Below are 14,595 nucleotides of genomic sequence, written 5' to 3' on the forward strand. Positions count from 1 at the left end.
AGAAGAAGGTATGCAGAATAATATAATGAACTCCTGCATATCCTCCATTTGACTTCAAAAATAAAATACTTCTAATATCGTTGAAGCCAGTATCCCTCTGATTCAAATTTCCTCCTTACTGCAGTCACTACTGTCTAAAGTTGATGTTTATCATTTTTATTCACTTTGTTACTTTTATTATATATGTGTGTATCCCTAAGTAACATATAATAGGATTGTGCATGTTTTATACTGTATTTAAGTGGCAACGCTGTATGTACTCCTTTGCCACTTGCTTATTTTGCTTAGCATTATATGTGGGATCCATCCATGCTGATGTGTGTAGGCCTAGTTCACTCAAGTTCACTGCTGTCAAAGTTAATTTAAGCGGACTCAGGTTGCTAGTGCAATGGATACCTGCTGGAGAGATGCACACCCAAATCAGGGTTCACTGCATTTCAGAGAATGAATCCAAAATTCCCAAACATAAACAACAATTAGCAGAATCAGACCCTCAGGTGTTCAAATAATGTAGATCCATGACATAAAATTAACATTCAAAAATTTAAATATATTAAAGAATAAACTAGAAAATGTGAGAAAATGATTCATGGATGCACAATAAAAAGAGAGACTAGGCAATGAGGATTCTGGAAAGCTAGTCCTGGCAATGTCTGCAAACAAAATCAGTGTGTATAAAATATGATACATTTAACATTCATGAAAATAAATGCAGCAACCACCTTACCTCTGAAAAATCATTCCTTTCTGCTTTTTGCACTGCAGATTCTGCCATCCAGTTCTTCAGCACATATCTAGGATTAACAGCTTAAACAAGAGGGAAAAGCACATGCTGGAAACATAAATTACTAACAACACAGGCCATATGAAATTACTGTTGAAATTAGATAACTTTAAGAACTTTGCTGGAAGGCTCAAATGAGAAGAAATGATCAGCATCAGTGAATTTTGATTGTTCATAAAGAATGAACCATATTTATTACCTTATGGTACAGAAAAAACTTGTTTGAGCGTTATGAGTAATATTATGTTTTGTTTTTCTTTTTCAGTGTTTCATCATTAATTTGTCTTTTTCACTATGTTCAGTCAGTGAAGCATTTAATAAAGCATGGAGAGAGTCCTGAATTCATCTGAATTAGGCCCTGGAGTCTAAGTGGAGGGAGGAAAGTTGCTGCTTTTAACATCTTCGCACACAGAGTGAGGTCTGTCTTAGGAGGACCACTTAATCTAACACTGCCAAGAGCAAACAGGAAAGGTAACCTGTAGGCGAAACTCTTTATAAACTTATATTTTTGGTAGTAACCATGCATTTTTTCATACTAAAAAATATTGTAACAATGGTGCATTTAGAAAAATTCCAGAAACTATATCTTTATTTGAGATGAGACTTTTAAAAAATAATTTATCAGCTGGGTGGCATAAGAGAAATTCTAGAGGCCTCAGAAATCACCATTTTGTAAATCTTAAGAGCAGTTTTCTGAGTTACTTGAATGGAGGGAACATACATTTTAACTTGGTTTTAAAGATCTGACATGACATAAGAGATAATCTAAAACTATAAGTGTCCTGTGACTCAGTTAATTCTAGTTCTCTAAAAATATAGTCTATGGAAACAAATTTAAACATAAAAGGAAATTATTTATATTAAGGAAAACTAGAAACAGCTTAATAATAGAGGAATGGTTAAGTAAAACTTTATATATCCTTCCAAAGAAGTATTATGCAGCCATTAAGAATGTTACTTTATAAAGAATGAACTAGTAAAAAAAAATGCTTAATTTATTTTTAATGAAAAAAAAAAAGATCTAAAATTATACTATAGTATGATCACGACTACACTTTCTCTCCTAACCTATACACACAGAAAAAGAGAGACTAGAGTAAATGTATCAAAAAGTAAATAGTAATTGTGTTTAGGAATATGGGAGATCTTTTTTATTCTTTCTACGAGTTTGCATTTTGTAAATTTTAAAGAATTCATACAGAAATCTTTTAAACTAAAACTCATGTACACAAAAAATATATTCAATATTTAAACAAAAAGGAAACTAACATGCAAGTAAAACTATGAAATAGGGAAAATCAGAAAATTATAGATCTGTTTATAAGATTCTTTGCGGCGTTATCTAATTCGGCACATTTTTATCTGGTTTAGAACTTTCTGTTTGTGGGTTATTTCTTTTGGCATTAAAATTTTAAGCAGTGGGACAAGGAGGATCATGTCCAAACAATATAATTTGATAATCAGTGATTTCCTAGAACATAGGCTACTTAAGGGTAGGTATCTAATTCATCTTTGTAGTTTCAGCTTTAAACAATGTGACCGCAAAAAAATGGCACATAATAGGGCACTTAATATATGTTTGTTGAATAAGTAAATTTAGTGCTGGAAAAAGAGACTTAAGACCATGTCTTACTGAGTATGTCGTAATCGTAAATAAAGCATGCCAATGCTACCATCCATTTGGAAAATATTAATGCATCAGAAATACAGCAGACTCAAATTATTAGGCTCAACTAATCTCGTAGAGTTATTTGGATGCCTAAAATAACAAATATTGAGAATTTAAAAATATATACATTTCTAAGACCTTTACTCATTTTTTCTGTTCCCATTCCTTTAAAATTGAAGCATTTCCAAAAAATGGTTAATAGCAAATCTTCTCCTAGTCTACTATTGAGTTTTAAAATGTTTTGAAATGACATATAATGGCAATATATTTTTGGTTGCTTTGTTTCTAAAAAACATTATATTCATGCCAGTCTTCCCAACATCCCTATGATAAGGACATTTAAGGTACTCTATAATAATAATACAGTAGTTGATATTTATTGAGTACTTTTTATGTGCCAACCATGATCATAATGAATTTGTGCAACAATCCATGATGTAAATGTATTTTATGAATGAGGAACCAAAAGAGAGGTCAAGTGGATAGAAGCATTTTAAAACTGATTGTCATGATGATTGCGCAATTTTTTAATTGCATAAAAAAAAAATCTCTGTACACTTAAAATGGGTAAATTTTATGGAATATAAATTATACCTCAATAAAGCTGTTTAAAAATATATATACACCAGAAAGAGAAAAAAAGGGATGGGGTGGGGTCGGGGGAGGGAGTCAAGTAACATGCTTAATAACATCTAGGAAATAAATGGCAGAAAGCAGAACTCAAGCTCAGGTGGTCTGACTCCGGAGCCTCGGCTGCACTACCCAGAATAAACATGAACTCAGGTCCGGAGCAGCCAGAGACAAAAACTCCTCAGGGGAAGTGAAGACGCAGACGTCACCACACTGTATGCTGCTTCTCAGACGTTTATTTCTTTATGCTCGTATCATTCTTTAATTCCATATCCCTGGTACATATTGTTACATAAATGAACGCAATCAATTTTTTTTATGTTTTTGCATTTTCATATCAACTAAATATATAATAATAATATATGGAAGTATAACTTTAAAGAAAATAAATGAGCTATCATTATGAACTTTTATTATGCCATTGCTCTTTGTGGAAACTTATTTTCTTCCCTTCCTTGAGAGCAAATTGTTTAGTATTTATTATTTCTCTAAAATAACTCAGAGTTGCAGTCTTGAGTTCACTAAATTTATTTTACCATCTCGACCGTCCTGTCATAACCAAACAAGTCCAAATACTGAAAGCTGCCACCACATTTTCTTCTTTCAATTTCTTCTTTTTCTTAACTGCTGAGGTTGTCCATATTCTGAGCTGGGCTATAAATTCCATATGACCGCCCAAATGGACATAAGTGGCTGTCAACTAAATCCATGCTGAGACTCAAAGAGATTACTCACTTCCCCATAAAAACTAAACTTGTTCTTTATTTCTATAATAATGTCCTGAGTTCAGGAAGCAACCTCATTCTATAACCTAGCATGGAATGTTAGCATCGTCCTTATTTCATCAGCATGAATTAGCCACCATGATGACACATGCCAGCTCTCCATACAAGTGCTAGGGCAAGAACACTCAAGACATAGATCTGTCTTAATTTCTTTGATCTTGTTAGAAGCTACATGGCAAAAAGAACTAACTTCCATTTTTTTTTCCTTCCCCAAGCCAAGTGACACACAGTAAACTGAAATCAATATATAAAAATGATTTATTTTTATATCTATTATTTATTGGTATATTATGGCCCAGGTGCTAAAACAAGATACCTTACATATATTACTGGTCGTCATTACAACATCCCTGTAAAATACCCCCACTTACAAGTTTTAAGGAAGGCAAAGGGAAAGTTCTAAGGGCTTTTAGCCTTACAACTTGGAGGGTTAAATATCTTTCAGATCAGACAGCTAAAAAGTGGCAAGATGAAATTCATCTGCCAGATTCCAAAACTCACGTTCTGTCCACCATAACCAAAGCACCTTCCTTGTCTTGCCACCATCCTTTAAGACTATTTTATTTTAACATCAGGATGCAAACTCGTTTAAAGCAGAGCTATCACACTCTAGGTGAACAGTCATCTGCAGAAATCAGAAAAGATCATACATGATGCTGCGACTCAACTAAAATATGCTCATCTAGAATTATTCTAGTTAAAAAAAAAAAAGCCCAGTTCCCTCAAGTAATTACTTCCACGTAAAAAATGTTGCTTTTATGTGATCATTTAAAGTTGAAGAAATCAAAAGATTACTTACTTGTCATTCTTTTTCTTCTTTCAGAATCTGAATCATTCATGTTACTAAAAACGAATAAAACAAAGGACAAAATCAACCACTGTCTCCCCAAATTATATATTTTTTTCAAAAGTGTGAGAATTATTTCACAAGACAATTATTGAGAAAAAAAAACATTTAACAATCATGCTCATTTAGTGTCTGAATGGAACATAGAAAATATTGAGTTGATTAAACAATATGTAAAATATTGCCTTGTTTAGTTATTTTAGATAATATCAAACCTTCTTTTATTTTTACCAATTTAAAAAATATTTTTTCAGAAAAAAAGTCTAAATTGACTGATACTTTTCCTTATTCTTAAACATGGTTTTCTGAAAATAATTTAACTTTTTCTTAATTACTCAGGGTCATCTTTATAAATAGCCCTCAGAGGCTATTAAACTGTGAAGGGCTATTTGTTCCCGTGGTTTTCTTGTCTCTCCCTTCAGCTGCCACTACCTATGGCTTCTTTTCCATGTTTGTTGCTTCTAATTAATTTTGAGTCATGAAACGAAGTAACTTCTTCGTGTTGTAGAAGATGTGCCAGTAAGTAGCCATTGGATGAGAGTCTGAGGTGCTTGGGGAACTTGGGGAGTTGTGTTATTGGAGTTGAGGGGAATGAGTGAGTGCTCTTTGCTTGGGTGAGGTGCTAATACAGATGCCCCGGCCAGGGCAAAGCATCCAGAAGCAAAAAGGAAATGGTGAAAAATGGAAAAGAAGAGAGCAATCCGACAACTTGACTGTGCTAAAGTAAGACATAACATACTTTTTTATAAATTAGATTACCTTACCTCTTCAGTCTCAAAAGGTACTGGGACACCCAGGCAGGAAAGAGTTTGTGCTTTGAAATTGTCTCCAGTGCCCAGAATTGCTAAATGAAAATACAGTAATAGACTCCTTGTTATATTAATATTTATTCAGTTAATTTTGACTCTGCGTGCATTTAAATTATGTGCTTTAATAATAATTTACAATACTCATAATTGTAATAATAATAATTGTAATAATAATATACAATTTTTTTAAAGTATACTCTTTTAAGTAGAAGTAGTATTAAGTAATAGAAATTAATAAAAATAACCTCCTCTAGGAATGGAAGCGGGGAATGTAGTGGATGGGGACAGGAGTTTTTAACCATGTGACAGTATTTAAACAGTAAAAGTTGAGCCTAGCATGGGATTGCCTGTGTTACTGATGAAAGAACTGAGACTCAGAGAAGTTAAATCATATGCTTGAGTTTATTCAGCTACTGGATGATGACATCCAGACTCAAATTCCACAGGACTGTAATTCCAAGCCTTATGATTTAGCAAAGGCTGACTTTTATTTGGAGACTGACTGGATCCAAAGACAGAGAAGGAGTGGTCCATCCTATGCTTTCTCCCTTGACCCTATGTCTATATTTTACTCAAGTCAGTGTGACTACAGTGGGACAGGAGATGCCTGTGCCTGGGAATTAGGAGGCCCAGAAAGGGCTTACTCACTGCTCAAAGCATTTTGTAACTAAAATTCCATGACCAGAACTACAGACCAATGATCCATTATCATGAAAATGCTTTAGAAAGAGCCTCATCAGGCCTGTGTTATGAGAATCGGATCCTGCTGTTTTCTATGGACAGAAAATAAGTTAAAAGCATATAAAATTTTACTATTATCATATTGAGCTATTGCTACAGAAGGGCTTATGCTTACATTAGAGCCCAGGGGTTAAGAGCATGGACTCTGGAGAAAGTTGCCAGTGTTCGAATCCAACCAGACATTTACTAGCTGTGTGACCTGGTGCTAGTTATGTAACCTCAGTTTCTCTGTCAGTAAATAGAGATCACGACCGTACCCACCTCATATGTCATGGCAAAGATTATACATATAAGATGTTTAGAATAGTGCCTAGAACCTAATAAGCACTCAATAAATGTTAGCTATTATTATTATTATATTCTTATTAATTTTTCATTATTTTGTAAAGCATTTACTATCATGCCTGTCCAAGAAGAATAAGCTCTCAATAATAGTGGGTTTCCAATAAGTACTTATTAAATAAATGCATAAATGAGGCTGAATTTTTTTTTAATTTATGAGAAGATAACATTAACTATACAGAGAATGTCATGAAAGAAAGTGAAGAAATTGAAATTGAAAAAAATAAGGCTAGGTTTTAATGTCAAAAATGATAAAAACGATAATTACAATATAAAAGACTGAGACCTTATAAATAGATCTATATTTCTAAAAATCTATAATAAGTAGGAATCTTCTGGTGATAACCATACTATTCCATAAATAATGTATTCAATGTTTTATAATTGAAATAAAAAGGTAATGCATATTCTTAAAAGTGAATTAAACTGGCAGTTTCTTTAAAAATTAAAACACTTTAGAGACTGTTTGGCAGTTTCTTTAAAAATTAAACATAAATGTACTAAATAACCCAGCAATTCCACTTCTTTTTCACACAAAAACCGGTACATGAATGTTCACAGCAGTACTTATTCACAATAGCCAAAAAAGTAGAAACGACCCAAATGTCCATCAACTAGTAAATGAATCAGCAAAACTTGGTACCCACAAAGTGGAGTACTACTCGGAAATATAGAGGAAAGAACTACTGATACAGGTTACACCGTGGGTGAACAATATGTTAAGTGAAGAAGCCTGACGCAAAAGACCATATAGCATATGATTTCAGAACATGTCTAGAAAGTGAAAACCTTGAGAAACAGAAAATAAATTAGTAGTAGTTTAGGGCTGGAGTGGAAACAAGGATTGACTGCAAAAGGGCACACAGGATCTTAAAGTGTGATGGGATTTTTCCCAAATTGAACTGTGATGATAAATGCACAAATCCGTAAATTATTTAAGAAATCAGTGAAGTGTGTACTTCAGATGAGTGGAATTTTATGGAATGAAAATCATACCTCAGTAAACCTGTTGAAGAAAACTGAATTAAGAAAAAAGCCAAATGTCACAATTAATACCTGCGGAATGTTGAGTTCCTGTAATTGGCTTTGAGTAATCTCACTGAGCTGCCGAAAGGTCATTGTAAAATCAGCTTCTGTCTTTTCCATGAGCTAATGAAATTAAGTATATTTATCAATCTCAAATCTTTGAGAATATGATGAATAGTAATTCAAACGTTATTCAGAAAGAAAAAGATAAAAATGTTAAACTCACATGTAAGAGAAATGCAATTAAATCGTCATCACCCTTCCTTTCTCCAAGTAATCCTAATTTGGCTTTGAACAATTCTCTAAATCTAAAAGGAGAAATGTCAATTCGATTTGTTATTAAAATCCTCACTATTTTAAGAATTGTCCTCAAACCACCTGGAATGCTTTAATATCTGTATTCAAAAAGGACAAACCTTGTATAATAAAGAACAGGATACCCCTCAAGAACCTGAGCAGCACTACAGGGAGAAAAAAAGGAAGGACAGTTAAGCCTTAATTTAAAATTAATGTTTGGAATCACACTTTACAAGAACAAAGTAAACTTTCTTATCTATTAAATAACATTAGACTGTATGCTACTGATTCTGGTTTAGTGATTAATTATATATCATATCTTAGAAAACTATCAATATAAATTTACTGTCTCAAAGATGTGTATACAGTACAGATCAAATTAGGTCACTCCTGAAACATTACTATATATAATTAGCTTATAGGTTAAATGTTGATATGTCTGTGTAATACCAAAGAGTTATATAAATGGGCTTTTTGGTGTGATTTTAAAATCATCTTAGACCCAAAATAATGCAATTCAAGTGCCTCACCCAATACAATAATATTTTACTTGCCTGAAAGTATGAAAATAAGTGAAATATTTCATATAAAATAAACTTTTAACCTTGAACCCATCTTTAAACAAATTAAGTTTCTATTTCTTAGTATTCTTAAATGTATTTTAAATAATACAAAACTTAACACAGTTTGAAGATCCACTCTGTTTACCTTCCTGACCTCACCTTCTACAATTCTTTCCCTTGCTCATTCCACTGAAGGCACACTGGCCTTGCTGTTCCTTTAACGCCCCACATACACTCCCACCTCAGGCCCTTTGCACAGGCCATTCCTTTACCTGTAGCACTCTTCTCCCAGATATCTGCATGGTTCACTCCTGTGACTCCTTCAAGCTTTTGCTCAAGTTCTTTACTGATCAGCCTTTTAAAACTGCAAACACTTCCTCCCTCCCTATACTCCCATCCACTGCTTTGCTTTATTTTTCTCCATAGTATTTATCTCCTTCTAAAATGCTATACAACTTATTTATTATGTTTATTGGCTCTCTCTTCCCCCCAGAAGTAAGCACCATGAAAGCACGATTATTGTGCTGTTTTATTCACTGCTGTCCCATTACCACTTAGAACAGTATCTGGCACATACTGATCACTTCAAATATTTGTTGAATGAATAAACTTTGCAGGGCAAAAGGAATATAAAATTAATGGAGACAAGGGTGGGATGAAGACTGCTTAAGAATATCATTTTATATCACTTTGATTTTGAACTATGTGACTGTATTATCAATATAGTTTTAAATTAAATTAAGGAAACCATACATGGAATATAAAACTTTTATCGTATTATAGTAATATTTTGCTACCTGGGGTTAATAAAATTACTATATGCCTTGCCTTCCATTTGAGCTCGTATACTGAGAATGGTCAATTATGGATTGGGCGGGGGGCAGTGGGGAAGATGCAGAGAGTGTGAAGAGAAATATGTTTTATCTCTTAGCAAATACATTGGCGACAAAGAGATGAATAAAATGTGAACTCTCTCAAGGAGTTCAATGCCCAGTGGATAACAAATATCTTAACATAATCCTGGGCCCAGGAGCTTCTGGGGCCTGGAGAAGGCAGGCAGAACTAACAGGGTCGGAGCAAGGCCTCAGGCCCTCACTCTTGAGTACAGCATGGCCCTACCATAAAGAAACATTAACACGTTTTTTCTACCAAACACATTCTTTGATCATAAAAATATGGACAAAATAAGTCCAACTACTTAGAAATTAAGAAACAGTGACAGACTTCTAGCCAAGATGGCGGAGTAGGTACACTGTGCTCACCTCCTCCTAAGACCACATCAAAATTACAACTAAATTATAGAACAGCCACCCTGAGAACTATCTGAAAACTAGCTAAACAGAACTCCTATAACTAAGGATATAAAGAAGCCACACTGAGACTGGTAGGAGGGATAGAGATGTAAAACGGGCTGGTTCCATACCCACGTGTAACATAAAGGGATATCTTGGCTATAGAGGTCCCCCTGAGGAGTAAGAGGTCCCACACCCACACGGGGCTCCCCAGCCCAGAATATCAGCACCAGGAAGAAGAGTCCCCACAACATCTGACTGTGAAAATCAGTGGGGCTTCCATCAGGTAAGATGGAGGGCTGCTGTAGGAGACCTAGCCGTCCTCTTAAAGGGCCCGAGCACAGATTCACTCACTCACAAGCACTCAACCTGGACTCCAGGGAGGGGACAGTGGCTTGAAGAGTGCCAGGGACATACATGAAGGAACTGAATTATCTGGCTTCAAGGTGAGGGCTGAAGGAGCAGTGCTCTCCAGGACTAAAGTGATGGTAGGCACCATTGTTCCTTTCTTGAGCCCTCCCCCACTCAGCCAGCAGGTGCAGGGGGGCACCAACTCTGAGTCTCCAACAACCTGGCTGACTCTGCTCTCGTCCCACCCTGGTGATTCTCTGAGACCCTGCCCTACCTAATTCACATGTCTGGCCCAAAACTCTTTCAGAGGCTAATCCGCACAAGTGGCCAGCTGAGGCCCATTCTGCAAATTTTCCTAAAATATCTAAAAGGTCCACAAACGCCAAACAAGTGGCATTTGGCCTCAGCATCCCCTGTGCCTCTTGCTAGGCAGCCCCAAGCCTGGCGCTAGTGGCAGCTGGCCTCAGTTACAGTATAACCACTCCCAGGTGCCTCCAAGCCCAACATGGGCAGCTACTAACCACAGACCACTTTGTAGCTCCTACCAGGTGGCCCTAGGCCAAACAGGAGTGGCTGACCTTGACCTGTGTGGGAGCCCCTTCCCAAGAGGCCCCCAAACCAACACACCTGATAGCCGGCTTCAGAACACACCAGAGCACCACCCAATGTACACCACAAACAATACCAAAGCATGGACTCAGCAGGCACCAGAGCCCCACTAAAGCGAATCTCACTCCATGGGGTCAGCCCTTGCACAACAGCTTGTCTGCAGTCATGGCCAGTTCTCACAGCCAGTCAGCCTGAGGGTCAATCCCATCCATTGATGTGCCAACGGTAATCAAGGCTCAACTACAACAGAAGTGCACATACAACCCACATTAGGAACAATCCTGGGGCACCTAGGTGAACAGGGTTACTGCACTGGCCCCAAAGGACACTCTGCCAATAACGGGAGATATAGCAGATCTACCGAATACATAGAAACAAACACATAGAGGCAGCCAAAAAGAGGAAACAATGAAACATGTCCCAAATGAAAAAACAGGAAAAAACTCCAGAAAAAGAATTAAAAGAACTAAAAATAGAGGTAAGCAATCTACCAGATACAGAGTTCAAAACAATGGTTATAAGGATACTCAATGAACTTAGGGGAACAGCAGATGATCTTAGTGAGAACTTCAAAGAGATAGGAAACATAAAAATAGAGATAGAAAACATGAAAAAGAAACAGCCAGAAATGAAGAATAGAATAACTGAAATGAAGAATACATTAGATAGAATCAACAACAGATTAGATGAAGCAGATTACGTAGACAAGATAGCGAAAACTCTCAATAGGAACAGCATCAAGAAAAAGAATTTTTAAAAAAGTTTAGGGACCTCCAGGACAACATCAAGCATACCAACATTTGCATCATAGGGGTACCAGAAGGAAAAGAGAGTGAGCAAGGAATTAAAAAACAATTTGAAGAAATAATCATTGAAAACTTCCCTAATCTGGCAAAGGAAGTACAGAGTGTTTTAAACAAGATGAACCCGAAGGGGCCCACACCAAGATGTATCATAATTAAAATGGCAAAGGTTAAAGACAAAGAGAGAATCTTAAAAGCAGCAAGAGAAAAACAATTAGTTATCTATAAGGAAGCTTACCATAAGACTGTCAGTTGATTTCTCAACAGAAACTTTGCAGGTCAGAAAGGATCCGTATGATAAACTGTGATAAAAAGCAAGGACCTACAACCAAGATTACTCTACCCAATGAGGCTATCATGTAAAATCAAAGGAAAAATAATGAACTTCACAGACAAAAAAAAGCTGAAGGAGTTCATCACCACCAAACCAGTAATACAAGAAATGATAAAGGGACTTCTTGAAGTAGAAGAAGAAAATAATTAAAAATATGAATAAGAAAATATAGCAAAGAAAAAAATTCTCACTGACAAAGGCAAACATACTAAAAGCGATGAATCAATCAACACAAAAGCTGGTACAAAGGTTAAAAGGCAAAAGTAGGAAGACCATGTGTAATTAAAACAGTAAATTAAGAGATACACACAAACGCACACAAAAGAAGTAAAAAATAATGACAAAAACATAAAGGTGGAAGGGGTGAGTAAAGTGGCAGTAATTTTAGAATGTGTTTAAACTTAAGGGACTATCAACTTAAAATAGACTGCTATAAACATAACTCGGTAAATGGGAAGCATGTGGTAACTACAAAGCAAAAACCTGTAAAGAGACATACAAGAAATAAAGAGAAAGAAATCCAAATACACACTACAGAAAGTCATCAACATACAAGAAAATAAGGAACAGAGAACTACAAAAACAATCAGAAAACAATAAAATGGTACTAACTACATACCTATCAATAACTACTTTAAATGTAAATGGATTAAATGCTCCAACAAAAGACGAATGGGTAAAGAGGTAGTACATATGTACAATGGAATATTACCCAGCCCTAAAAAAGAATGAAATCTGACCCTTTGCAGCAATATGGAGGACCTAGAGGATATTATGTTAAGTAAAATAAGTCCAACAGAGAAAGACAAATACCATATGATTTCACTTATATGTGGAATCTGAAAAACACAAAATAAATGAACAAACGAAACAGAAACAAACTCAGAGATACAGAGAACAAACTGATGGTTGCCAGATGGGAGGGAGTTGGGAGGCTGGGTGAAAAAGGTGAAGGGAATAAGCAGTAGAAATTGGCAGTTACAAAATAGTAATGGAGATGTAAAGTACAGCTTAGGGAACATAGTCAATAATATTGTAATAACTATATAGTTTCGGGTGGTGGCAAAACTTATTGGGGGATCGCTTTGTAAGTTATATAAATGTTAACCACTATGCTGTACACTTAAAACTAATATAATATTGAATGTCAACTGTAATTGAAAACTAAAAAAAAAAAAAAAAAAACCTTAAAAAAAAAGAAGTAGTGATAAATAACCCTTGGATCAAAGAAGAAATAAACTGAAATTTTCCAATATCTAAAAAGCAATAAATAGGAAAATACTTTATCCTGCTAGCTTTGGAAAAAAAAGCCAAAACTGCACTAGAGAATAATATATAGTTTGAAATGCCATCATTATTAAAAGCTAAATAATAAGATGGTTTCTAAAATTTTACTTTCTTCCTTTTCAAAAAATGATCATTATACAAATATATTTTCACACAGAATTAGTAGATTAAGGATTTACTCACAGCTGCTTTTGCCCTGGATCCAGTAATGGGTTTAGAGCTTGCAACAACTTATTTAAGTTAAACATCCCAATATTGGCCTGATTTCCTATTTTATATCTTCTTTCATCGTCAGATGTGTTTGGTACAAAATCTGTTTAAAACAAAAATACTATCACTATACAGTGAGGATAATTATAATAAATGGCTTCTTTCCTCGTTTTTAAGTTCATATTTAAACTTCATAAATTTATATTTATTAGAAAAAAAATCTTTCTGACAGTAAACATTTAACTCAAAAGTAACATAAATACATAATGAAAATCTTCTAAAATACAAATATTTGCCTAACTGAAGAATATATTTCTAACTTACAAGAATTTCCAGGTCATCGCACATTTACTTCAAACTCCAACTTAAGTAGCATGTTGTCTACTGCTCTGGCCCCTCCCGTGGTAAATGTTGTATTATTGTTACCTCCATTTCATAGGTTAGTAAAGTGAGAAGTTAAGGTACTTGTGCAAGGGCACAGCGCCATTAAGGGTTAGATGCCAGAACTCAAACCTGCATCTGTCTGACAAACATATTCCCTGCTATCCTTCGTGTCCTCTTCTCTGCTATGTAATTCTTGAGGGCAGAGGTCACAAAGAACTCATTATTGTATCCCCATAGCACCTGGAAGATTGAGTACCATATAAAATGAACATTTTATGCATGAACCCAATTCTTTCTACTACTCCATCACTGTATTAGCTGTATCTAAATCTGTGATGATTTTTAGTGAAATAAGGCATATTTATATACATATATATACATAAATCATATATACCTGGATTGTAAGCCTCCATGAAACCAAATGGACCGTAGTCAATTGTAATGGATAACAAACTGAAGTTATCAGTATTACAAACACCTAAAATAACAAAAAATTCCAAAAACACAATAATAAAATAGTAAAGCATATTTTAAAAGTAAAAAATTATCCAGAAGAGAAAAGGATATGAAAATGCATTTGTTTTAGGAATAAAACAAAATTAGATTATCAACTGAAAGTTTAACTGGCAGTCAAATAGCTTAATATATATTAAAACTATATTTTAAAATTAAATTTAGCCTTTTGTTTTATACTACCTTTCCCAAAAATTTCAAATGCTATAGGAACAAAAGCTCTAAGAAATGAAACTTCCTCTGATTCATTCTCAATTTCTAGCATTTGTTTAAAAAATATATATTATTTGGAATGGAATTGAGACTAGTGAAGAAATAA

The 14,595-nt window shown here is 34.8% G+C and overlaps 1 protein-coding gene across 7 annotated transcripts in view; it reads right to left on the reverse strand.

Moving 5' to 3' along the window:
- LOC102887397 (UPF0061 protein ETA_18310-like) overlaps nt 1-14,595 on the reverse strand; it is a 30,897-nt gene that overhangs the window by 2,454 nt on the left and 13,848 nt on the right. For 6 of the 7 annotated variants that reach the window (XM_006907017.3, XM_015585679.2, XM_015585678.2 and 3 more), the window contains 8 exons: nt 14,158-14,241; nt 13,353-13,482; nt 8,050-8,094; nt 7,860-7,941; nt 7,664-7,756; nt 5,480-5,559; nt 4,668-4,711; nt 728-807 (listed from right to left, as the gene is read on the reverse strand). In XM_006907017.3, coding sequence (XP_006907079.1) covers nt 728-807; nt 4,668-4,711; nt 5,480-5,559; nt 7,664-7,756; nt 7,860-7,941; nt 8,050-8,094; nt 13,353-13,482; nt 14,158-14,241 — 638 coding nt within the window. The remainder of the gene's footprint in view (nt 1-727; nt 808-4,667; nt 4,712-5,479; nt 5,560-7,663; nt 7,757-7,859; nt 7,942-8,049; nt 8,095-13,352; nt 13,483-14,157; nt 14,242-14,595) is intronic. The other variant, XM_006907018.3, reaches the window with a different exon arrangement.

The sequence above is a fragment of the Pteropus alecto genome, unplaced genomic scaffold (assembly GCF_000325575.1).
Source record: "Pteropus alecto unplaced genomic scaffold, ASM32557v1 scaffold11, whole genome shotgun sequence".
Lineage (NCBI taxonomy): Eukaryota > Metazoa > Chordata > Mammalia > Chiroptera > Pteropodidae > Pteropus > Pteropus alecto.